Source organism: Bos grunniens, chromosome 1 (assembly GCF_055505025.1).
Source record: "Bos grunniens cultivar Pamir isolate PY7600 chromosome 1, Bosgru_T2T1.0, whole genome shotgun sequence".
Lineage (NCBI taxonomy): Eukaryota > Metazoa > Chordata > Mammalia > Artiodactyla > Bovidae > Bos > Bos grunniens.
Window position 1 is genome coordinate 78,665,195 of NC_141165.1, and position 27,398 is coordinate 78,692,592.

General features: G+C 39.7%; 1 protein-coding gene across 40 annotated transcripts in view; it reads left to right on the top strand.

The window, feature by feature from the left end:
- The window catches only part of LPP (LIM domain containing preferred translocation partner in lipoma), a 760,918-nt gene that overhangs the window by 538,500 nt on the left and 195,020 nt on the right, over positions 1 to 27,398 (top strand). For all 40 annotated transcript variants that reach the window (XM_086398886.1, XM_086398829.1, XM_086398964.1 and 37 more), the window contains one exon: positions 15,843 to 15,969. In XM_086398886.1, coding sequence (XP_086255012.1) covers positions 15,843 to 15,969 — 127 coding nt within the window. The remainder of the gene's footprint in view (positions 1 to 15,842; positions 15,970 to 27,398) is intronic.

The window sequence follows — 27,398 nt, forward strand, 5'->3', positions numbered from 1 at the left end:
TCCATAACATTCAGCATTGTCATGAGGGCTAAGACACTACTGAATGACCTGGGTCAGTCACTACAATATATCTCTTGGTTAGAAAAAGAATAAAGCCAATAATAAGTTGCTTCCTACTTTATACCGAAGAATAGTTAGAATGACAGAGATGGTGAAACATGGAGAGTTTATGATGACACGCATGGTGGTGTTACAACAATAAACTTTTGCATGTTTGTGTCACTTAATCATAGAAAATCCACTGCATTCTTATTAGAGTGACACTTTAAACCCCATCCTTCTGGGTCTTAATCTTTAGTTATTAAAACTTGGGAGACAGTTTCTAGAATCAGTTGCTGCTGCTGCTGCTACATCGCTTCAGTCGTATCAGACTCTGTGTGACCCCATGGATGGCAGCCCACCAGGCTCCCCCGTCCCTGGGATTCTCCAGGCAAGAACACTGGAGTGGGTTGCCATTTCCTTCTCCAATGCATGAAAGTGAAAAGTGAAAGTGAAGCCCCTCAGTCGTGTCCGACTCTTAGCGACCTCATGGACTGGAGCCTACCACGCTCCTCCGTCCATGGGATTTTCCAGGCAAGAGTACTGGAGTGGGGTGCCATTGCCTTCTCCAAGAATCAGTGTGGTTGGGTACAAATTCTAGCTCCTTCTCACACCAGCTCTGTGACTTTGAGAAAAGCTCTTCAGAGTGTCTGTGTCTGTTTCCTCATCTGTAAAGTGAGGTAACAAAAGTGCTCATGTTTATTTCAGAGGTTAAAGGAGATAATACATGTATAGAATAGTGACTCTGTAAATGGTATTATTGTAAGCCCTGGGCATTGAATAAGACCCTGAATCAAGAAAATTCTCACTGTAGGGAAGTATTTCTTTCTAAGAGAAAACAGTGGATCAGACAAAAAGAGAGGGGAGAGATTGAGGCCAACTTGCCTAGGGCTCTGGACTCACCTGTGACAGAGGGTGGCTCACAGATGCTGCACAGTGTGAAGAGAACCGCCCTTTGTTACGTCGAGGAAGGGGAGACTGGCAGGGGAATGGCAGCAGCACAGCCTGAAGGCTCCACTGGGGACAACATCTGTGTGTGCCAGCTGCTGTCAGTCTGTGTAGGCCGGCCGAGAATAACACCATGATTTTCACTTTACAGCAGCTTCCATCTTGGGAGTTCAGAATGCTGCATAAATGGAGATGAGGGCTCCCAGCTCTGTGCCAAGAAGGACCATACTTTACAGGGCACTGAGAATGCATCACTGTGCTGAGTGCATCTTTCATGGTGGGAAAAAAAAAAAAAAAGCTAGTTTCAAAATAGACCTGCTTTCCCGATTTGAGCCCTCCTGTAGTCTGCTGCTCACTTTTTTAGGTGACCTGGGACAGCTCAGTTCCCCTCTTTGACTCTCAGTGTTCTCATTATAAATGTGGGGATTCACCTCCCACTGCATGACCTCTCTAATGTGTCTTCTGTTTCTGGAATGCTCGGAGAGTGCAGAGGATCTACAGTTACTTCCCAAATAGATTACAGGGTGGCACATTTTGGTGAGGCCTGAGTTCTTATAGAATAGAATATTTCATAGTATTTTATTCATGCTTGTGCTATAACCCAACAGGAAAAAAAAAAAAATATTTCTGTGGTCACTCAGGAATGGTATCATCTTCCAGTTTTTTGTATTAGAGTATCAATGACCCTTTACATGATTTTTCCCCTTGTCCACCTCCAGTACAGTGCTAGTTATCATTTCTTTTTTCTGTCTGAAGATTTAGCATTACCTCTCCAGCTGGTATCAGAGACTGATAAAGGAAGTAATCTTTTGACGGGAAGTTCTACTTTTGCTGAATCATGAGTGAAAACACCCAAACCAGCACTATCTCTCTAAGTCTCTCATTCGATCTACATCAGAATGACCCAGGACACTTGTTATTTTCTAGGTTGCCATCTTTCTACACAGAGGAAATACTATACATGTACATACTATATAAAATGGAAACAGACTCACAGACATAGAAAACAAACTGATGGTTACCAATAGGGAAAGCAGGGAAGGATAAAATAGGAGTTTGGGATTAGCAGATACAAACTACTACATATAAAAGAGATACACAATAAGGACCTCCTGTATAGCATAGGGAGCTATATTCAATATCTTGGAATAAACTAAAATGGAAAAGAATATGAAACAATAATAAAAAAGAATATGAATATTTACACACACACACACATACACACACCTATGTATATATAATTCAATCACTTTGCTGTACACCAGAAACTAACACAACATTGTAAATTATAAAATTGTTAATATTTGTCACTAAGGAACTTTTCCTTGATAGTTTAAGACATAATGCAAGATTAAATCCTCCTAAACATAGTAGATAGGTCATAAAATCCCTCTGAAACAATGTGTAGATTGGTTGAGAGTCTGAGCAGTTGGGTAATGTTTAAACGTGCACTTTCTGGATTGATGACAGCGTTCAGATTCCAAGTTCCCAGGTACCATCAAGGTGATCTCTTTGCTTCAGTTTTCTCATTTGTAAAATCGGATCTCCGATCTGATGGGGCTGCTGTAGTGATTAAATGAGTTAACATATTTTGAACATTGTATAGTGCCTGCTAAACTACTCAAGATACTGTAATTATTTTCAGTCTCATCAATTACAAATCAATAAATACATAAAGTATGTATATATTTCTGCCTTTCAGAGTTTATGGAAAGGGATATTTCTTCAATAGAACTACTGTTATCTGAATCAAAGTTGCTGATCGGTTAGAAATATTCAGTGTTGCTGGCCTTTAGATTCATTGTCAGGGCATGCTCTTTTTCTCCCTCTGCTGCAGTGCTGCTGAATGGCATGAGTCATTCACACTCCCTCATCCACTTTCCTGCCACATTTGAAAGGCAGCCATAGCTCACATTTGACAGACTGTTTGTGAGCATTTAATGAAAGTCATGAGCCCCTATTAAATATTAACACATGCCATGTATCACCTTAGGTATTACTCACAATGGCCCTGAAGTGGAAACATTCCCTCTTCTCTGCCTGCCCCTTGACCCCATTTACAGATGAAGATGCTTAGGCTAAGAGAAATTTTTTAAAACTTGTGAAATGTTATGCAAAATAAGGAATATAACTTGGTGTTTGAACCAGCTTTTTCTGCTTCTGAAGCCCACACTTTCTCCATTACACCACAATCAATGTTTCTGAAAGTAAACGGGGCCACATTGGTCTCCAACCTCTGGTATAATTAGCATCATGCTTTAATCAGTGAGGTTGACTGTCTTGATTAACCTTTATGACAGATCATGTAAGTTTCATATTTCTAAATGAATATATAGAGGCAGCTGTAAATTAGTGGAAAAACACTGAGCTTGGATCAAAAGACTCATGTTTAACTCCTGGTTCTGCCACTTACTATGGGTGTGATTTTGGCTAAGTCACTTAACAAAACACTAACATGGTTGTTTCTTTGTACAAAAAACACACATTCCTGCCTTAAAAAATATTAAATGAAATGTAGCATGTGTGAGTATTGCCTTGGAGTTCCTTGTTCCTGTAAAGGATCATGGAAATGCAAAGGTTTTTCTTCCTTTGTTTTGAATCCTAAAGCCAGCTTATCCTCCCTGGTTTTGGCATCCCCTGGTCCTCCATAAACTCTTTCCTCTAAATCCATATCATCCGTTGTTGTATTCACATAGTATCTATTACAGTAGGGACTCCCAACCTACGGGGATTCCCTGTTAGGAACCAAGCTGCACAGCAGGAATTAAGTCTTGGGTGAGCCAGCAAAGCTTCATCTATATTTACAGCCGCTCCCATCGCTAACATCCTTGCAGTCGATGGAAAAATTGTCTTCCATGAAACCAGTAGAAGTTGGGGAATGGCTGTGTTATGGTATAGCGTGTTTCTAAGGGTAAGAATAAGCTCTTAGTGCTGGTAGTGAATGAGTTCCATGGGCCATCTCATTTAACTCAAGGGATAAATCCTATTTGACTCCATGATACCATTTAGGCAACTGATATTTAGTAACAAGAAGTGTCTTGCCCTGAGTCACCCAAGAGTCAGGTAGAGGATGTGGAGTTTGAACCCAAGCAGGTAGCCAGCTCCTGGAGTCTAGACTCTGAAGTATCTAAACCATACTGGTTAGCATCAGGAGTGTTTTGCTTCATTCATTATTTCTCCCTCATGTGCCTTGATTTCTTGACTGAATTAAAAATTCCTTAAACTGGAATTTCAATTCCAGTAATTGAGGTGTTGAGTATACCTAAATTATCTTGATGATTGCCATAAAGCCTAATTACTAGTATTTGTGGATAATTTAATGTAGATTTCATGAGGCTACAATTTTCCACACTGCTTCAGTATCCTGGAAGCAAGGACTTTTGACTCCTTCCTCTTTGTCTCCAGAAGCTAATCTTCCACCATGTTGAGCTACTTTGATTTGATTTTCACAGGTCAAGCAAAAAACCTTTTCTCTGTTATTCTCCCAAAGACACTTTGCCTGCCTGCCTGCCGAGGCCCAGAAATCCAATGTGATCAGTGCATCTGTCAGGGGATGGACTTGTTTGCTGCCAGTGGTATTGTTACCGAACAAAACACACGCGCTTCCTTTGCATCCAAAGTGCCTTGGATCACTGAGCAAGAACCTTTCTGACTCAAATGAAAACCACCTTGTGTTAGGTGAAATATGAGGAGTTAACCATTTGTTTGCTGGCATGCATTTCCCACGAAAAACTCAAAAACAGAAATTTACCTCAGCCATGGAAAGTGATGTGCCAAGCATCATATTTGCATATTAAAACCGAAAACTGATTTGCATGTTATTTCAGTGTCTTGTGTCACGTTCAGGCATCTGTCAAGCCCACTTAGATAGAAACAGCTTGTATAGTAGGAAAGTGTTTCTGTGCATATCTGACTGAAAATCTAGGTGCCCTTTTTTTTTTTTTTTTTAAAGCAAATTGTCCCCACTTCACGTGCTTTTTCTTCTGGCTCTGTATCTGAAAATGCTAAAGATAAGACCGAAGTCTCATGTCTTGCATAGTAGTTCATTAGGGCCCATTCATTTTTTACTATATTCTATTTATTTAATTTTAAAATATTAAAGAAAAATACTGACTCAGTAATCCATCATCCTAAAATAAGCTGTTAAAAGTTTCATATTTGTTTCTTTCCAGTATCTCTTTTTTCTTTATGCTTACAGAGACAAACACACTGGCACTCTTACGTATATATTTGTATACATTTGTTATTATCAGCATACATGTTCGGTCTCTTCATTCATGTCCAACTCTTTGCAATCCTATGGACAGTAGCCCACCAGTCTCCTCTGTGCATAGGGTTCTCCAGGTAGAAATACAGGAGTGGGTTGCCATGCCCTCCTCCAGAGGATCTTCCCAACCCAGGGATCAAATCTGTCTCCTGCATTACAGATGGATTCTTTACTGTTAAGCCACAAGGGAAGATTACTGTTTTAATGTCAGTCTTTTTTTTAACATGAAATGACTAGAATTGTGAAACAATCTAAATATGTAACAATAAGAAATTGATAAGGCCCTAGTGAATTAGAACCCTGGTCAAGGCCGGAGCCCTGGTAAGAAAAACACTAAGATGTCTGGTTGAGGATGGCTTTTCTGTGTGGCAGTGCATGGAAAGCAGTGCATTGTCATAGCTCTTTCCTTCCTGATGTTGGAGCAATTAGCCCTTTGCATTGTTCCAGGCAACCAAATAAAGATGAAATATCTTCACAACCAAAGTCACTGCTGGGTACTAGTGAAGCACAGCAAAGACCAGGATTTGGTTTTGTTTGAAAACACAACCTTGAATAATAGTTCATCCCATTCATCAAACTTCTATGCATTGAGTCTCATTGAGGTGAAAATTACCAATGGAAATAACGTCTTGTCATTGCTTTGCCTTTGTTATGTCAAATCCCTTCTGCATAACACACAAAAAGCCTAATTAATGGAGCAAAGAAATGCAGGTAGGTTTTAGCTCTAGTGCTGTGGAAATAGTTTCTATTAGCCTTGTACAGGAATCAATTTGCTGGGGATGTTAGCACTTGCCACAGAGGCCACTGGCTTTCTCCTTTAAGGAAAGCCTGCCTTCTTAAAGGATAAAAGTATGGAGAATATGGAAGTTTGGAGAGAAAGAGCAGTGAAATAAGAACTATGAAACTGGTTGGCAAGAGATCTTTGCTTTACTTTCTTCCTGACCCTGAATATCTAGGGCTCCTGCTTTTCACTTTTCATAGCAGCCTACCAAGTGGGAGAGCATCCATGGACATGCCGTTTTTGCTTGGAGCTCATCTAGGCAGGAAAACATAAGGAGGCTACTTCCTTCTGAATAACCAAACATGAGCTCTGCTTTACTGTTTATCTTTGATGCCAAAGGCTAAGATGTCAACAGTTTAACAATTTGGAGAACCAGCATAGCATACCTTCACCAAATGTCATGTATTTCAAGGTTTATAGTTTAAAAGACTAAGGAATTACATCTCTCGCTACAATAATTAATGTGAAATTGAAATAGACTACATTAGACTGAAGTAATTTATCAACAAATAGAAGACTGAAGAGTTACTATTACTCTACAAACCTTCCACTTCCAAGAAGAAAACCGTCTTAGTTAGTGGTTTGTAAGTTGTTTCCTGGTAATTGTAACTGTCATTTAATATTTCATAAAGCTTCTTCATATGATCTAGATATTATTATCTTCCAGTTTATGGATGAAAAAGTCTAATGGAGAAACAAATCCGTGGGGAATTGAAATGGTGCCCTAGACGTCAGGCCCAGGAATAAGCATGCTCAAAGTCGGGGCATTCTTGAGGTCACCCTGACACGTGGGGACTGGGAGGGATGGGTGTGGAGGGAAGCCACTTTCAGCTCAGGCTACACCACCATAATGCCCTGGTTTGCAAACACACTGGGCCCTCAATGGACACTTAGCACTTTCCCCAGGATTCAGTGACATCCAGTAACTCCACTATGCTATCATTCAGGCTTATCAGTCCTTGCCTGTATCTCCAAATTTGGCCTAAGAAGAGTGATTTAGGGGTATCAGTACATGGCATGAGAAAAGGAGCATGAAAAAGAGATTATAAGAAAACCAAGTTTTTGAAAGTTGAGAACTAACTGGCATGGATTTCCAAGCTAGAATCAAAAGTTTAAAGTCGAGTTTTCTAGTGGTTTGCTTTGTGCCTTTAACCATTCATTCTCCTTATGGGAGAAATGGGCCTTAGGAATAGAAATGGGCCTTAGAAAATGGGCTTTAGGAATAGAAGAGCTAAGAGCATGCCTTTCTGCTCCCATGAAGCTGTAAGGAATGTTTCATTTGTGGGTTTCTAATTGTTAATAGGTAGTTCTTCTCCTTCCCCTTCCTTCTCTGTGACCCATCCATTGCTTTAAATGTGAAGCAGGGTGAGTATTCAGCCCATCTTCTGCCCTTGGCCTGAAGGGGTGCTCCATTGACTAAGCAGTGAGATGTTGAGCATAGAGTGTGATAATTCAGTGAGAGTCAGAAAGTAGAAGCAGCCTCAGGAAATTACAAACTGCAAACTTGACATTGTTAAATAGGGGGAGAAAAAAGAGCAAAAATATCAGAAATATATTTTTTCTGGCAGGCTTTCAGCTCCAAAACGGGACTAATTCTACCTTTTGAAAGAAGATAATTTCGATGTTTCTTTTTTCAAGAACACATAATTGAAGTTATTTTCCCTCTGAGAGAAGGAACCTCTTGTACATCATTGCAAATGGACAAGAAAAATGAACAGCTCTGGTACCCAGAGTGATAGAGTATTCATTATCATGTAGTCTCTCTGAATATCTTGGCTGCCTTTTCCTGGTGTCGTATCTGCCTGGGCGGTGCTTTTCTGGTAAGGTTAAGATTTTCACTAAGGTTAAGTTACCCAGCACTCTGTAACTAGGAAATCAACATCAGGGAAGGACTCATGGAGGAAAGATGGGCCATGCTGAGGTCAATATCAGAGTAACTCAGAGTCTAATATGATGACTGATTTAAGTAGCCATTTTGTAACATGGATCCTTAGCACATGTTTTGAAATAATTAAACTGGTGATAACAAAGACTGAAGGAGGCAGGTGTTCTCCTAGAGCTCTCTGTTGTTTGCGCCTTAGTGTATGCAGTTTACCATGCTTCCTTTTCTCTTTAGGAGGGATAGAATTCTGCTTTCTCTACCCAAGAAGGAGTGGTGGTAGGAAAGGGTGGTTAACCTTTGTATGTTCTTGATTTCATGCCCCATGTGTAGTGAAAGTTCTGTAGGCTGCAGAAACCCTGTGACCTGCCAGCTGCTTAGTCAGATTCAGAGTGCTGAATGAAGTTCTAGATTGTTTCAGGAGATGCTGATAAGTAGTTTAAGTCCTCCTGTAAGTGGAAATCTCTGTAATAATGAGGTTTCCACTTACTCAGTGTGTGTCTGTTTTTAATAAACTACAAAGTATCCATAAATATGAATATCTGTGATTTCACTATAAGTATCTGTAATGATATGTGCCTTTCATATTATAGGCACAAAAGTGTGATAGACTCAAAGGAATCTTTGAAAACACCATTTTACACATAAAGATACTGAGGTTCAGGGAATAGAAATGATTTGATCAAAATGACTGGACAAGTTAAAGGTAGAACTAAGATTAGAGAGATAAATAGGTCTTTTGTACTTAATAGGTTTTGATGTAAGAAAGTATAAAACATTTCAAATACAATGAAGTGCTATACAAATATGACAGATACTCTCATTTGTGTTGTTCTTTATCTGGCAGAGGTTTTTTTTGCTCACCAAGCAGATTCTGTCCATGTGCATTTTGTTTGCAGAAACTGTCCTTATTTTTTCACAGTGTCATCCATAACCTTTACCAGGGGTCTAGATCCAAATTTGGCTACCATATTCATATTAAGCTTTCCCTGGAATGATAAGTAGCTGGGCTCCTAGCAAGACAAGAACCATGGCAAAGAAGAGCCTGATGTAGATATTTGGACATTTTCTGTTTCCTGTCACGTTTGTGTCAGGAAAAAAAAATTTTTTTTACTATCTAAGGAAAAAATTTTCATTGTAGACAAATGGAAAATATAAATAAAAAGACTGTAAACCACTGGCCCGTCACTTTTTAACCGTTAACTTCTGAGTGTATATCTTTCCAGTCTCCCTTCTGTAAGTTGGAGGCAGGCAAGCCTAGGCAGTTGATGATTCTCCTCCAGGAGTGAGCTCCCCTCCTTCCTATCTTTCATATGGTCATATATGGAAAATAGTCTAGCTATGAGCTCAGAAGGAAGGGGAAACACATTTTGGTGAGAAGTTAGCAAATGTACTTAGTAAATACCAGTTCTTTTAAGGCATATTAACCATTAAATTGCTCAGAAATCGCATGATGTCTGGTTGCAATTTTTAAGGAATCATTCTCTTTGGTGTTTGAGGTGTTCACCAAAGACATACTTCAGAAGCATGACTTTAGTAAAGTCAACCCACCATTTTCAGTTCAATTCAGGTCATGTGTGACTCTTCGTGACTCCATGGACTACAGCACGCCACCCTTCCCTGTCCATCACCAACTCCGGAGCCTACTCAAACTCACATCCATCGCACCAGTGTTGCCATCCAACCATCTCATCCTCTGTCATCCCCTTCTCCTCCCGCCTTCAATCTTTGCTAGCATCAGGGTCTTTTCCAATAAGTTGGTTCTTCACATCAGGTGGCCAAAGTATTGGAGTTTCAGCTTCAGGATCCGTCTTTGCAATGAATATTCAGGGTTGATTTCCTTTAGAATTGACTGGTTTGACCTCCTTGCAGTTCAAGAGACTCTCAAGAGTCTTCTCCAACACCACAGTTCAAAAGCTTCAATCCTTCGGTGCTCAGCTTTCTTTATAGTCCAACTCTCACATCCATACATGACTACTGGAAAAACAATAACTTTGACTAGACAGACATTTGTTGGTAAGGTAATGTCTCTGCTTTTTAATAAGCTGTCTGGGTTGGTCATAACTTTTCTTCCAAGGAGCAAGCAAGCATCTTTTAATTTCATGGCTGCAATCACCATCTGCAGTGATTTTGGAGCCCCCAAATATAGTCTCTCACGGTTTCCATCGTTTCCCTATCTGTTTGCCATGAAGTGATGGGACCGGATGCCATGATCTTAATTTTCTGAATGTTGAGTTTTAAGCCAACTTTTTCACTCTTCTTTCACTTTCATCAGGAGGCTCTTTAGTTCTTCGCTTTCTGCCATAAGGGGGGTGTCATTTGCGTATCTGAGGTTATTGATATTTCTCCTGGCAATCTTGGTTCCAGCTTGTGCTTCATCCAGCCCAGAGTTTCACATGATGTACTCTGCATATAAGTTAAATAAGCAGGGTGACAATGTACAGCCTTGATATACTCCTTTCCCGATTTGGAACCAGTCTGTTGTTCCATGTCCAGTTCTGACTGTTGCTTCTTGACCTGCATACTGGAGGAACAGGATGGGGAGACCACTTTCTCCCCCACAAATTCATCAAAAGATCATTTGAGTGTTGAGAGCAACTTCCACAAAACAACTTCTGAACGCTGGCAGAGGATACCAGGCACCCAGAAAGGCAGCCCATTCTCTTTGAAAGGAGGTAGGACAAAATATAAAAGACCAAAAAAAGAGAGACCATTTTAAATCTCCTCAGTTCAGTTCAGTAGAGAGATCATTTTAAATCTCCTCAGTTCAGTTCAGTTGCTCTGTTGTGTCCAACTCTGTGTGACCCCATGGACTGCAGCACGCCAGGCTTCCCTGTTCATCACCAACTCCCAGAGCATCCCAAACTCATGTCCATCGAGTCGGTGATGCCATCCAACCATCTCCTAATGGTTGTCTGTTGCCTGAAACAGTCTTGAGTTTGACCACAGTCCATTTCTCTAGCCTCATCCTAGCTCTGTTCTTCCTCTGTTTCTTAACATTTTTGCTAATGTTCATGGTCTTTTGTGCATATTATTCTTGCAATATCTTTACTTTTTTCCTCCTTTCTTCCTTTTCTCTTTTTCTTTCTCTCTCTTTCTTCCTTTCTTTCTTTCTTTCTCTCCCCCCTCCCTCTCTCCTTTGTCTTCCTTTTTTTTCACCTGGTGAAATCCAGTTTATCTTTTAATCTCAAACTAAATAGTCACCTCCTTTCTGGCAGTGTTCTGCTATCTCAGAACACTGAATTCATACCTGTTTTTTCGTACTTACACTTTACTGTAATTGCCTATTTTCTTGTCTCTTTCTTCCTAAACTGAGTTGTCAGAGGCATGCATGAATCCTGAATAATTTGACTTTATAATGATAGTGCTTAGCACTTGGCATTTCCTTAGGAAAAGTATGTTAAGAGAATTTTGAAGGAGTTCTCTAAAGTTTACTTCTCAATAACTCATCTGTGGATCATGTAATTTTTTTTCACCTTTACTAGGAGGTCCAGGCATTTCAAAGAACACACATGCTAGTGATTAATATTGATACTTATAAGAATGTCTCTTCCCTAGAAAAGGTTAAAGACTGTGTTTATACTTGTTTTGCAGTTCTTTTGTTTCACTATTTAGCAGTAAGCCTCCACTCTGAAAGACATGTTTGCTTATTAAATAATACAATCAGTAGATTAAAATCCAAATGACTATAAAATAATAGAGCTAGAAGTACTTGGAGACAACAATGTCGAAGCCCAGAGAGGTTTTGAAGTGGAGCCGAAACACACCTGGTCTCAGTCAGGGCTCTGCTATCTTTCAGAGCTGGTACTTCACACAAAGTTGCTCAGTTACCTTCTCTGAGCCTCAGTTTCCTTATCCATAAAAAGGGATCCTGTATCACACAAGCCTGTTGTATAAACATTTGAGAGTACATATATGTGGAAGCAGGCACTTTGAGAAAGGTCATATAGATACAAGGAATTATTGTGTCACAATGAGTATACCGCTGGTACTATTCACATTTCTACTTTTGAAGACATAAAAAGCAAAAAATGCATCACACATCTTGCCAGCCCTCTCTCACCCCTACTTAAAAATTTTCAATTGTGGTCTATTGCCCAGACACAATTTTAGAAACTGCTTGTTAAAAAAAAAAAATGAATCAGACAGTTATTAATTTTTCCTAGGATATGTTAAGTTCTAAGCAAGACAGAAATTGAAAGGGGTCTCTTCATCCCAATGAGAAAAGTACTATAAACTACTACTTTGAGACTTGAACCTTGAAGAAAGTCCTGAGCTGTATTTTTCTGAGTATGAGAGACAACTGGGAAGAAATTGAGGTTTTACCAGTATGTTTCCACAGATTTTGAGCATTACCCACTGGAGACAGCACATGTGGAGAGCTCTACAGCCAAATAAGACCCAGAAACACTGAGAGAGATGATCTCTTGGGGTCTTTAGTCATAAGAAGAAAGAAAGATAGTCTTAAGTCGTGTCTAACTCTTGCGACTCCATGGACTGTAGGCTCCACTGTCCATGGGATTCTCCAGGCAAGAATACTGGAGTGGGTTGCCATTTCCTTCTCCAGGGGATCTTCCCAACCCATGAATCAAACCCAGGTCTCCCGCATTGCAGGCAGATTCTTTACCAACTGAGCTATGTGGGAAAATACTTTATTCAAAAGAAATACTAAGATTCCAGGACAGCCATTATATGAGATTAGAATCTAAAAGAAAAGAACCTTTCCAAATGTGTTACTTCAGAAACAGTATCAAAAACAAATAGGAAGGAGTATTTGTAGAATAAAAGAAATAATAGACACATTTTTTTCCCCTCAAAATCAGTGAAACACTGACATGGTAAATACTTTGAAATTAGACCTCTGCTTGAAATGTATGTTCTTAAAGGTAGAATCTGAACTGCTGGCTTAGATTTACAGAGGACAAACTTGGTTTTCTTTCTTTGTTTATATGAAAAGGAAAGCAAGGAGATATTAGGGCCAAACAATGATAAATTGTGTCCATTCTCTGAGGGTTGGGCTGGAAACAGGAGTTATGAGATTTTCTTTACTAGCTGTTGATTTAAATTAAAACAGCCACCACCATTAATATTTCATGCTTTTCTAGCATTTTTCTCTATGGAAAGTAATGTTTGGTTTAAAAAAATGCAGAGTTTTAGAGCCAGGTGATACCAAATTTGGTGTGTAAGTTCTCTCTTAATTGCAGACCTGCAAAAAAAAAAAAGAATATAGATAATTTTCCTATCTCGTCTTCATTGTTGTCACTGTACAGGGATAGTCCTCTCCCTCTGAGGCAGGTTGGGGGATCCAGAGTCCCTTTGTTACCATGGCTTGAAAGTAGTAGTTAAGCTCTATTTAGCATGAAAATCAAGTTGCCTGCGTGAATCCTCAGTCACATCAGTTGTGTCCAACTCTCTGTGAACCCATGGACTGTAGCCCACAAGGCTCCTCCGTCCATGGGATTTTCCCGGCAAGAACACTGGAATGGGTTGCCATTCCCTCCACCAGGGGATCTTCCTGATCCAGGGATCGAACCCACGTCTCCTGTGTCTCCTGCATTGCAGACAGATTCTTTACCACTGAGCCACCAGGGAAGCCCAAAAATCAAGTTATCTTAATTCTCACAAAGACTGTGAGGTAGCATTCCCAAGCCCATTTTACAGAAGAAGATCTGAAGTTCAGACAGGTTCACAGGCTCACTTTGCTAAAGCACTATCTCCAACCATAATGCCACTGCTACACCATATATTCCTTCACTGTCATTGGCCACAGTAACTTTATGTTCTTATATGAATATTTCTGTAAAATTTTCCTAAAAGTTGATAGCATATATGAGCAATTTGAAATTTAATAGTACCAGCAAATCACTCCAATGTTCGTATCTGCATATATTCCCACCAATATAGTGTGCTTTTTGTAAAGAATCATTTGTGTGTGTTTCTCACCCTCACTGGACTCAAGTCCTCTCAAAGGCAAAGACGGTGTCTAACACATCTTTATGCTTGTGGAGGGTACACAAATAGACCCTGTAAGAATGTGTGGATAAACTAATAAGCAAAAGAAATGTGAATGAGTCAAGAGCTTCTTTAACCTCACACTAACTCTATAAGACAGACATTGTTTGCAGTTTAGAGGAGGCCCTGAGATTAATATTTAATGTTCCTAGGATAAGCGACTTCACTTTCACTTTTCACTTTCATGCATTGGAGAAGGCAATGGCAACCCACTCCAGTGTTCTTGCCTGGAGAATCCCAGGGACGGGGGAGCCTGGTGGGCAGCCGTCTATGGGGTCGCACAGAGTCAGACAAGACTGAAGGGACTTAGCAGCAGCAACAACATTTATACAACAGTTTAAAAAACTTGTACAAAAGTTGTTTGATACAACTGAGATGAGAAGGGACTTAGCAGCAGCAGCAGCAGCAGGATAAATGAGTAAATCTAAGATGGGCTCTTATTCTGGCTTTACCTTAATCAGCCCTGCCCTGATCTTTTGGGGCATCAATTTCTTTACCTCACAATGAGTAGTGAGGTAATGATTCTGCAGGTTCCAGATGAAAAATAATTATAGAGTAAAAGGTCAAATAGGTACCGATCAACAATTTCACATGTATTTAGTTTAGAAGGCATTTCATGCCTTAAACATAACACAAATAATTAATAACCCTCTTGGTTGTTGAAATAAATTCTGGTAATATAATCATGAAACTTTTGCACAGGGATATGGACTTCGAGGGATTTTCACATCCAAGAACTCATTTGGTATAGTAAAGACAATGTGTGAATGAATATGCAGCTTCATATTTTGTTGAATTGATTCTTGTAAACTACTCATGAAAGGAGAAACTTGGTCAATGATTTTAAGACTGGATAAACATCAAGGAACTGCATTCCCTATCTCAGTTCTTCCCCTTAGCCACAGGGAACATCATCACTGTTATTTCTAAACTTATAACAGTCTTTCTGTTTTTAATACTTTGAAGATACTGGGGTATGCTATCGGAAATGGTCAAAGTTAGAATATAGGAAAAGGAAAATATAAGAAATTCCCTCTTATTTACATAGCACAAGCTGTTTTGCATCTGGCAGATTCTTGGCTGATCACTTCAAGTGTTCTTTCACTTGACCTTTGATTCCCTCACATTGCTTTCATCCAGGTGCATCCATCTATTGAACCCCAATCCAGTGTTTAATGCTGGTGATTTACTTTCTCATTTGATATGTTTGTTTGCAGTGCAGGAGTGGTCTAGTGGGGTGGGGATGTGAGGGGCATTTAACATTCTTAACTGGAACACACGTTCCTTCACATTCTGGACCCCATGTATCCAATAATATTCATCTTCTTTCTTATGTCAAGCTTTACATATGGTCTCAAAATATACAACTGCCAGGAGCTCCTTAAGCCACCTGGTTTTTTCCTCACCTGAATGTAAGATACTTCAACCCGGATGTTTCCTCTCCTTCAGCTGAATAAGTCCTAATCTGTGTTGACACCTCTCCTCTCCTCTGGAATTCTTCCTCTCATGCCAGAGTCCCCTTTGTGCACTTTCCACAATTGCTTTATCGTTAATTATTAGGGTGCCTATATCTCTCGCTTGACTATAAGCTGCATAAGGGAAGAGACTGAATATAGTCATCCTTTTTTTTTTTTTTTTACAAATATACAACTGGAGCATAGAGACTGCTTGCAATTGTTGAATGAAATACAGCTCTATTCTTTTTACACATGAATTTCTAAAGCCTGATAGATGGCTTATCTAGATAAGGCAAGTGAATAAAGTGGTACCTCCAAGGTCAGACCTTGAATAGCTGGTAAAGCCAATCAATCCTAAACCCAGGTCTTCTAATAGCCCTGTCCAGTGCAAACACTACCTGGCTGCCTTGGTTGATGTCTAGATTGTCCTTAAAGAACTTTGTGTTTTCTGCCTTTCAGGGTGGACCAGCAGGGTCCATGGGACCTCCAGCTGCACCCTCCTCATTCCGCCCTGAAGATGAGCTCGAGCACCTGACCAAGAAGATGCTGTATGACATGGAAAATCCACCCACCGATGAATACTTTGGTGAGTGGGGTCTAGAACTGACTTCTGAAGTAAAGGTTCTGTTCTGTTTTCCTTAATCAGTAATTAGGAATAGTATCAGCTCCACTGGTACAGGCTTTGAGTCTTGATGCACTGGAGTTGGTACACACGTGCACACACCTGAGTGTTCTGGATACTGCTTTGTGAAACTGCTGTACATGTGATATCTGTTTAGCTTGGACTAAAATTTCAGGAGTTATGCAGAGTTTCTTGAATTCAAATTTTATTTTAAAAGTTAATATTTGACAATTTATTAGCTTCTCATTAGACAGACATAGGGTTTCTATGTGGGTTCAGGGAAATGGGAGACGTTCATTTACAAGATGGGGAATTGGGTGGTATCGAAACTCTTTGCTCTTAATTTTTCCCCCCTATTTAGGAAGAGTTTATCTCTTTGTTTTTGTTTTGTTTTGTTTTTTTCTGCTCAAAACCTGTGAATAATTATCAATGGTTAATCCATTCAGTCCATTAGTGTAATGTCAGTTTATAAATTAAAAGCCAGTTGCTGCTGCTGCTGCTGCTGCTAAGTCGCTTCAGTTGTGTCTGACTCTGTGCGACCCCATAGACGGCAGCCCACAAGGCTCCCCTGTCCCTGGGATTCTCCAGGCAAGAACACTGGAGTGGGTTGCCATTTCCTTCTCCAATGCATGAAAGTGAAAGTGAAAGTGAAGTCGCTCAGTCGTGTCCGACTCTTAGAGACTCCATGGACTGCAGCCCACCAGGCTCCTCCATCCATGGGGTTTTCTAGGCAAGAGTACTGGAGTGGGGTGCCATTTCCTTCTCCGATACGCCATTTATGAGGTATTAAAAATACATAACCTGTCCTGAAGGAGGTTGGAATTATTCAGAAAAGGCAAAAACAGCACACAAATAATTGATAGTCTAGGTATACCAGGTAGAGTTATAAGAGGGACTTAGGTCAAATGTTATAAAATGTAAACGCTCTCTGCATCAAGAACATCAGGAATGCTTTTGAGAAGAATTAATGGTTCTTGAACCTGGACTTGTTAAAGCAGTGCCTTTCACATTTTCTGTTTCCTTCTTAATCTGTTGGAGATCAATATCTCCACAGAGTATAATTAAAATTAGTTACTAAGAAAATGAAGTAAAAAGAATACAAACTGGAAGACAGAGTTTTAGCATTGTTATTTTTAACAGGAATAAATTACTCTATTAAGCTGCTAGAAGACTTTTGCCTGGAAAATCTCATGGACGGAGGAGCCTGATAGGCTACAGTCCATGGGGTCGCTAAAAGTCGGATATGACTGAGCGTCTTCACTTTCACTTTTCACTTTCATGCATTGGAGAAGGAAATGGCAACTCGCTCCAGTGTTCTTGCCTGGAGAATCCCAGGGACGGGGGAGCCTGGTGGGCTGCCGTCTATGGGGTCGCACAGAGTCGGACACGACTGAAGTGACTTAGCAGCAGCAGTAGCAGCAAGCTGCTATAATATTTTATAAATACTGTCTGCTTCTGAACTTGTCTCTTCACAGAGTGTCTTAGTCAACTAGGCATCCATCCACCATTCTGAGTAACCCTGCTGTAAGAACTTCTAGAGAGAAGATATTACATTTGGGGAGCGGTAGGATCAAAGGCAGAGAGGTGGAAAAATTGCCCAGGACTTTTACTTATTCAAATATTTTCTATTTTTATATCTTCCCACTTCTTATTTGAGAATATTTAATAACAAGCAAACTGAGGGCACTGGTCCAAACCCACATCATAAATGGACTGGATTAGAATATGAAAAATTTGGCATTTATTTGTATTCAGGAGACAGTGTATCTTAGCTAAAAGAGCATAATAGTGGGGATAAAGAGTCATTCTGATTCCTTTTCTGCCTTCCACCAGCTAAACATATTGGCCTGTTTCTCCACTGCCTCAGCCCCTTTTCCCAAATCAAGAGTGTGAAGCAAATGTTATTTAGTGTTTCTTTCATAGTAAGTTCACTATAGAAACATCATTAATGCAGAGAAGTGTACAAAGCTAAAAGTCGATAGAGACTAGCACAAGTGCATCTGTGTGTTCAGTCGCTTCAGTCTGACTCTGTGGACTGTAGCCTGCCAGGCTCCTCTGCCCATGGGATTTGCCAGGCAGCAATACTGAAGTGGATTGCCATGCCCTCCTCCAAGAAATCTTCCTAACTCAGCAACTGAATTCACATCTTCTGTGTCTCCCGCATTGCGGGTGGATTCTTTACCCACTGAGCCACCTGGGAAGCCTAACACAAATGGATAGAGAATAGTATAAAAAGAAAAAGTCTCTAGTTATATTGAAATACACTAAAAGTATATCATGCCCTTGTCACTGATATGGGAGAAGATCTTATATTGCGACCTAAGATGATAATTGAAAAAAGTTTATTAAAAGTGAAAAATAAGGCCCTTTATTATCTGTATTAAGGTATATCAAAAACAAAAATGCTAACATGCCAAATATGTATGCTTCAATTATCATAGCAACAGAATAGATAGAAATAAACAACACTGACCATAGGTTGTGACTGTATTAATGAATATATAATAAGTACTCTGGGAAACATATAATTAAATATTATCTTTGCCTTCAAGAACTGTCCCAGCTCTACTACTTTCCATCTTAGACAATGCAAACAAATTGTTTACTCTCTACATCATTTTGTTTTGCTGTATTTATAACATGGAAATAATGGCTGTTTTATACTGTTACTGTGAGTATTGAATGAAATATTTATAGAAAACACTTAGTCAAGTTCTTGGCATGTAGAAATATACTCAATAATCAGAGTTATCCTATGCTTTACTTAAGAAAACAAGATATGCCCATTAAAAATCCATTAATAATGCTTGATTTAAAATTAAGTTCCAAGCAAAACTAGAACATATGTCACCAATCGATAAATAATCATTGCCAAATGAATGTTACAAACCACGAGAGGGAATGTGGAATAATGATTAAGTTTTATTGAGTGCTTACAATATGGCAGGACTATTATATACCATGTACTTTATAAGAATTTGTTCATTTCATCCTTACAGAAAAAGCTATAATCCTGTGAAGTAAATGGTATTATTATTTCCAGATTAGAAAACCAAGGCTCAGAAATGTTAAGTAATCTGCCCAATATCAACAGCTAATAAGTTGCAGGAGTGGATTAGAATCTAAAATCCAGGTCTATACAATTTTTTTTCTTCTAAAAGCTTTTCCCACAGCTTTATTGAAGTATACAAAGAACTTCACATAATGTGTATAATTTGGTGGATTTAGATGTATGGATACACGTGTTTTGCCATCACAGCAATTCAGGTAATAAACATATCCATCCCTTCCAAAGTTTAGTCTGGATATTTAGGAAAAGTTTTATGGAAGAGATTAGCTTTGGACAAATGGAAAATAAGAGATGGTATTCTCTTCTATGTTCGTGTTAAGTCACTTCAGTCTTGTCCGACTCTTGGTGACCCTATGAACTGTAACCTGCCAGGCTCCTCTGTCCATGGGATTCTCCAGGCAAGAATACTGGTGTGGGTTGCCGTTTCCTCCTCCAGGGGTTCTTCTTGACCCAGGGATCAGACTTGTGTCTCCTGTTTCTCCTGCACGTGTAGGCAGGTTCTTTACCACTAGCACCACCAAGTAGATAGAATGAACTATATAGATATAGAAACTATATAGAAAATATAAATTGATCCCAGGATGATTTAAGGAAAATTACTTTATATGGAAAACATCCACCAATGAACAGCCTATTATGTGCAGGCTGCTCTGCTGGGTAGGTGTTAAATGCACATGAAACAAGATAGACATGGGTCTTATATTTAAAGAAGCTTATTGTCTAATAGAGGATATGTGCAATGTTCTGGCATTTAATTAATAACGGAAGGCAGAAAGTGACAAGTAACTTATTCAAAGTTCAGCCAAATTCCTTTGAGAGTATAGAAGAAAGAGAGAGCAAATTATGAGGCAGGTATGGAAAGTGTTTATAGAGTAGATAAACTTTCAGTTGTTTTTTAAATTGTGGCAATAGGACTTGGAAGTGCAGTGATAGTAGAGAAGTGATGTCATTTCTGATGAGCAGAATTTTAACATAAAAGGGAATAAAATCACTGGAGTGAAGCATCCATGTGGGAAGGAACAAGATATTGGGAAATAAGGTTAGAGAGGTAGGCTGGAACCAATAGCCTAAAGACCGAGTATTTTATCTTATGTAATGAGTCCCACACGTTGAGATAAAAGGTTATGAGAACTATTTCATGAAATGTGGTTAAGACTATGGTTTCCAAAGCCAGAATGCCTTTTCTACCTCTCATGGTAGGTAAAAGCAGAAAGCAAAGGATGAGTTAACAGGACTGTGGTTTACTCTTCTATTCTTTAAACATTAAATATTTCCCACGCACATTTTTCACACCTGCCTCTATGCTGGGTGCCAGGGACAGCGAGATGCAGGATCTCTGCCCTCAGGGGACCCACAAGTTCCTGGGAAGGATGGGAGAGAGGCAAGCATAGTAGGGATATCGGTGCGGCAGGGAGTGCGGCACTGTGTTGGGTCTGCCAGAGACACTATGCGAGCATAGACAGAGTTAAGTCTGTCTGAAGATGAAGGGAGGAAGGCTATGTATCATGTGTTTGCAACAGAAGGGCCTGACCCAAGAGAGATGAATAAGAGTCATCTCTTGTTCTCTATCAGAATTTTACCTTAGTTCCATTCTGGGCTGGAAATAGCATTGTTAATCACCACCTTAAAAGAATTTCTCACTCTTGCATTAACATTGCTAGCCGTACCTCAGCTGCTCACTTTTTCTATCACTTTGCCTATTTAATGCTGAAATTTTCATCGGCACTATAGCTGATTTGCTGAAGGTCATTAAGAGCTTTCATGTCAAAGATCTCCTATTAGATTATGAGCCATACCAGTGAGTGAGAGGGAGCAAAATGTAAATAAATGGCATCAGTGGAAAAGGTTCCCCTGTGGTCATGTTGGTTTTTCTCTGTGCAACTCCTAGTTTCTTTTTCCTTAAGTGGAATAATTTATGAATATATTTGGTTTTTTGTTTCGTTTTGTTTTTCATTATGGAGTTTCCCATCAGTTTTACCATGTTTTCTTTATTTAAAGAACTATAATTATGGTATGTTCAGAGTAGGGGAGGGATATCAAAAGGTCACCTCACGGACGACTTGAGTACAAAGGAGAAAAGATACCTTCACAAATAGAGTTTGGAAACTTTCTTAAGGCAAGTGATGAAACTTAGCATCACCAATACTAGGACAAACTGACATGTGCCAGCTGATTTGATGTAGTAGAAAGTATACAACATTGTCTATGTAATAGTCTTGCTGAAATATGTAACCTGAATCTAACCATTAGGAAATAGACAAATGTAGATGATGTGCCATTCTTAAAGACAATTGTCTTGAATTCTTTAAAAATGTCAGTGTTATAAGAGACTATTTAAGATTAAAGAAGATGAAAAAATACATGTCATTCAAATGCAGGGCATACATTTTGACTGGATCTGGATCAAAAATCAGGGCATTTGGGGAGAGGTTAGAGAAATTTAAATATGAACTATATATTAGATAATAACACATCAGTGTCAATTTTGTGGGTATGGTAATGGCATTGGTGTATAAGACAGTATCCTTGTTGTCAGGAGCAAATGTTGAAGTATTTAGAGTGAACTGTCATTATGTCAGCAAATTGTTTTGAAACAGATAGATAGATGTAAAAATACTGTGAGGAGGGCAGACTCATTTCAGATTATAACTACTAGAGATAATATAACTACACAGTACACCCTTTCTCCCCCACAAAAGTATTGAAGCCTGCCATAGATGAATTATCTTTTTATATACATGCTGTGTGGCATGTAGGATCTTAGTTCCCCAACCAGGGATCAAATCCGTGCTCCCTGGTGTGGAAGCAATAGATTGCTAACTATGAGACCACTAGGGAATTGCCGTAAATGAATTATCTTAACACTCCCTTCTTGGGCAGGAGGAGTAAAGAATCATTCCTGTGTCTTCTAAATTCGACTGTTTGAAAATTCCTCGTTCTTATGTATCTGTTTCTTTGTTTTCTACCGGACACATACCCTTTCTATTGTTGGTGAGATAAGCATTGTGGTGGTGATGACCAAAGCTGATGTTTACCTAGAGCTCTCCAAGTTTAAAAAGGCTATTCACAGTCATGGTCTGACTGATGGACCTGGTCATGACCTGATACAAAGAGCCAACTCATTGGAAAAGACCTTGATGCTGGGAAAGATTGAGGGTAGGAGGAGAAGGGGGCGACAGAAGATGAGATGATGGGATTGCATCACCGACTCAATGGACATGAGTTTGAGCAAACTCTGGGAGATAGTGAAGGACAGGGAAGCTTGGCGTGCTGCAGACCATGGGGTTGCAGAGAGTCAGACATGACTGAGCAATTGAACAACTACAATAAAAATGATGTTTTTATTTCTCTGATGAAGAAACCAGGATTGAGAGAGACTCCATGAGTTCAAGTTACACAGCATAACTTTTTGGATTTGGACTTACTTGTCTCATCTTAAGTTCATTCTGATTCGTTACCATGGCAAAAAGTTGTAAGCTGTCCCTGTAGTTAACTACTCCTGTCCCTTACCATTCTTTCCCAGGGCTTCTGTAGTTCTGACTTCATTGTCACTGGCAAGATACTTTGACTGTCTTTAACTCCTGAATTACCTGGTGTAACTAAGCATAGACTTTTTGCCATGGCTCAGATACATACTCTGGAGAGATAGCCCACCTCATACTGCTCTAACAACCACATGAGTTGACTGTTGACCTCGGAGGAAGCAAATCACTGATAGCTACAACTCATCTTGTTTTCTCAAGCCATTTCTTGATAAAATATTATAAGCTAGAACCTTCAACTGATCTCAGCTGATTTTTTTATAATGATTTCATCCGAAAAGGTGCTAGTTTTACTGTTCCATTGCCCCTCCTTTTCCATCCTCATCAAAAATTGTAACTGTTACATTACAATATTAGCTAAATGCTACCAAAGATGAACCATAAGAGAGCAGTATGATCAGTCCAGATCTTTGAAGGGAAGATAGCCTTTCATGTTCTGAACATTTTGCATCTACTGGACTTGAATTTTGGTTATATCAGATTCCCCAGTGTCTTTCTGGTAGCAGGGATGTACTTGAATAGGCCTTGAACACTATTTTGTAGGGGAGAGAGAGGAAATATAGAAGAAAACTGAAGATAGGAGAAGTTTTCTTTTAATTCAGTTAACCACACAACAGAGCCTTAGCTCAAATCATTTGCAAGGCTACAGGCCTTGGTTCAAGTGCTTGCATCTTGGAGCAACCTGTTTCCCTGGGCAACTAGAAGACTGTGTTTATGCTAGAAGAGACTCTTAGTGCCAGGGGTAGATACACAGAAAGAACAAGGGGTAATGAACTATAAATTATTATAATTTAAGGTCAAGTTCAGAACTTAAAATAGAGGGAGGATTTTTAAAACAGATATTGAAACTAATGGGGGAGAAAGTTATTGCTAGAAAATTGTGGAACTTAACAGCGCTAGTGGCCAACATTGGAGCTTATACATGGGTGCTAAGTTGCTTTAATCCTGTTCAACTCTTTGAAACCCTATGGACCAGAGCCCGCCAGGCTCCTCTGTCCATGGGATTTCCCAGGCAAGAATACTGGAGTAGGTTGCCATTTCCCCCTCCAGGGGATCTTCCCAACCCAGCAATTGAACCCACAACTCTTATGCCGCCTGTATTGGAAGGTGAGTTCTTTACCACCAGCGCCACCTGGGAAGCCCTAGAGCTTATATTTTTCAGGTATTTTTGAGGGGGAAATAGGGGACGACAGAGGATGAAATGGTTGGATGGCATCATCCACTCAATGGACATGGGTTTGGGTGGACTCCAGGAGTTGATGATGGACAGGGAGGCCTGGCGTGCTGCAGTTCATGGGGTCGCAAAGAGTCGGATACGACTGAGCGACTGAACTGACTGTAAAGGACAGTTGAGTTTGTCTCTAGATATCTTTCAGCCACATCTGTGAATTTATCCAGGTGTTCTCCATGTTGGTTGGTATACCCAGAGCCTCTGAGTTTTGTGCTTTCATTCATTTTGAAAGAGAAAAGGTGTTGTAGGTGAGAGGTTCCATGTCTCAGCCTCTGACTACAGCATGACTCCCTCAAAAATAATGATATTCTGGCTGCACAGACCCTAAAGCAGAAGGCAATAATCTTGGAATACAGAATATCTGGAAGTGAATAATGGAATGTATCTGAGGATGGACTGAAAATATCTACCCGCTTATTTTGAAGCATGAAGCTGTAATTATCTTGGCAGTGTTTACATGGTGTTGTCTTATTCTTTCTTCAAAAAAAAAAAAAAAAAGACTGAAGTGTGTGAGTCTCAGAATCATTTAGTGAGCTATTTGAAGAATCCCTATGCCTTTAGACAGCACTAGGTAAATTCTCTTCATAAAACTTGGCGTTTATCTAAGTTTTGTTTTTGCTTATCTCTTGAGTATTGTTAGTGAGACATATTGAGAGTTTTTGCATAAAGCTGGAAGTTTGTTCTAGGGGAAGTAGCCTTTATTGCTTCAAAGGACAGTTGGACAAGAGTAAAATATGTGAGGCAGTGGGGACCTGGCATGAATCAAGCCATAAAAGAAGAAAGATTCAGATGGGCATTGCTATGATTACTTTATTGATAAAACCACATCATCACATTTGGTACTATGTATCTCCTCAATTGAGAGCAAGATGGAGGTCCCATGGATGCGTGTGAGTAGAAGCAAAATGCCCCAAACAATGGGAAGATGGTCTATTTCTTCTCTATACTAGTAAGAGCAAAGGATAAATGAGCATGTCTAGAAGACTTAGACTAAGAGGCTTAGGAAACTGGAAACCACTATTTGAGCTACAGTTGAAGGAGTGGAGAAAAAAAACCTAGAGCCTTGAAACCTATTGGAGAACTGCCGTGTCAAAGAGAAATTGGACTTAATATGTATTATTCCAAAGTCAGCAACAAAAGCAAGTGAGGGGAAGCTGGAAAATTTACATTCCATATAACGAATTAACATGTTTAAGTGACAGAGGAAATTTTTGGATGAGCCTAGGACAAAGCTCAATAATCCCTTGTTGGGGAAGTGGTGATAAGTATTCAAGCATTCATTGGACTATGAGATTAGATTTCAGAAATGTTATCCAACTCTGACCTTCTGTGACTTAGGCATCTCAGCTTGCCTGGGAATCAAGCTCTTGCATCTAATTTCCAGTGCTACCCAGTTTATCATTACTGCTACATGATTACAACTAACATTTATATAATGCTTTGTAAAACACTTTTATATTGTGTTTGTTATATCATTTAAGCTAGACAAAAAAAGAAAGAGATAGCTGCTCAGTCGTTTCTGACTCTTTGCAATCCCATGGACTATAGCCCACCAGGCTCCTCTGTCTGTGGAATTCTCTAGTTAAGAATACTGGAGCTGGTTGCCATTCCTTTCTCCAGGAGATCTTCCCAACTCAGGGATTGAACCCACGTCTCCTACATTGCAGGCAGATTATTTACCGTCTGAGCCACCAGTGAAGCCCTAAGCTCGAAGCTGCCCTGCAAAACAATGTGTTTGTTTCCATTTGGTATGTGAAGAAATAGAGGATCTGAGTGATTAAGGGACTCTCCACTCCACCCCCCGTGCTACTCATAGCTCCCATAAGCAGCGAGCCTACTGACTCCAGACTCTGCTCTCTCTCCACCCCATTATATCCTCTCAGCACCATGTTACTGGGTTGGTCATTGACTATGAGATAAATCAGTGAACATACTCTCTTTTTAGCTTCTTCATTGGTACAAAGAGAAACATGATTACTTTGAAAAGTTTTTAGAGGGTCTCATCTGGCAGGCTCTAAATAATTTGTGTCACTGTTTTTTTTTTAATCATTATTATTTTGTGGCAAGAAAATGGTTTCCAAAGTGCTCCTGTCAATTACAAACTAGAAAGTGATTCCAAATGGGAGCCTCTTTTAGTACAGATGGAACCTGGGGCCTTAAGGACTTTATTTTCACAGAAAAATGACCTAATTAATTAAAAACCCCAAAGTCACAGTGGAAGAATAAGTAGAAAATAAGTGGTTTAGAGAAAAGGTGGTATTGATTTGGGGAAAAATGAATTTCTTGATTTCGTTTCTCTCCATCTTTTCACTTAAGGTCTCTGTGGGTCATGGGAATAAAATGTCTTCTGTTAATGAGACATATTAGATATACTTCCTTTTGTGGTAGTGATTTCTGGTAAAACGTTTGCTTGGGGCAATATATGATTACAGCACTAAATAAATAATAATCCTAAGCATTTTATGTGTTCTATCTTAGTACACGTTAATTTTTAATTAATTTGGCTACATGGTGTATTTTTAAGCATTGATGTGGAAACCTAGACTTGTAGTATCATAAAGAATCATTAAATCTTAGAAACTATATAGGACAACCTTTCATTTTCCCGAAAACTAAAGCCTAAATGACTTGTTCAAGGTTGTCAAGCTGAGACTGTTTTGAACTCTATGGCCAAAATCCCCTTTCTGAACAAAGGATAGAAATTAGTCTCTGCTAGTGAGTAAAGGCGGAGAAGGCAATGGCAACCCACTCCAGTACTCTGGCCTGGAAAATCCCATAGACAGAGGAGCCTGGTAGGCTGCAGTCCATGGGGTTCCTAAGAGTCGGACACGGCTGAGCGACTTCCCTTTCACTTTTCACTTTCATGCATTGGAGAAGGAAATGGCAACCCACTCCAGCGTTCTTGCCTGGAGAAGCCCAGGAATGGCGGAGCCTGGTGGGCTGCCGTCTATGGGGTCGCACAGAGTCGGACACGACTGAAGCGACTTAGCAGCAGCAGTGAGTAACGGAATGGCAGGGCTGTTCACAAAGGTGAGGAGGTAGATTGGGCCTGCTATTTTTGTGAACCCAGACTGGGTTATACCTTATTCAAACTTTGGTTAAAAATACATTGCCCAGTGGAGAATGGAGGGAGGTGATATATGTATAATCATTGCTGATTTGAGTAGTTGTATGGCAGAAACCAGCACAACATTGTAAAACAAATTTCCTCAAATTAAAAACAAAGAAAAAAAGAATCCACTGCCCATAAAAATGATAAAATGATAATAACTTGTTAGAACCTATGTATGTATACTTGATTTTCAAATATAAATGAACCAAGAATGAGTGAGTGAGTGAAGTCACTCAGTTGTGTCCGACTCTTTGTGACCCCATGGACTGTAGCCTACCAGGCTCCTCTGTCCATGGGATTTTCCAGGCAATAGTCTTGGAGTGAATTGCCATTTCCTTCTCCAGGGGATCTTCCCAACCCAGGGATCGAACCCAGGTCTCCCGAATTGTAGACAGACGCTTTACCATCTGAGCCACCAGGGAAGTCAAATGAACCAAA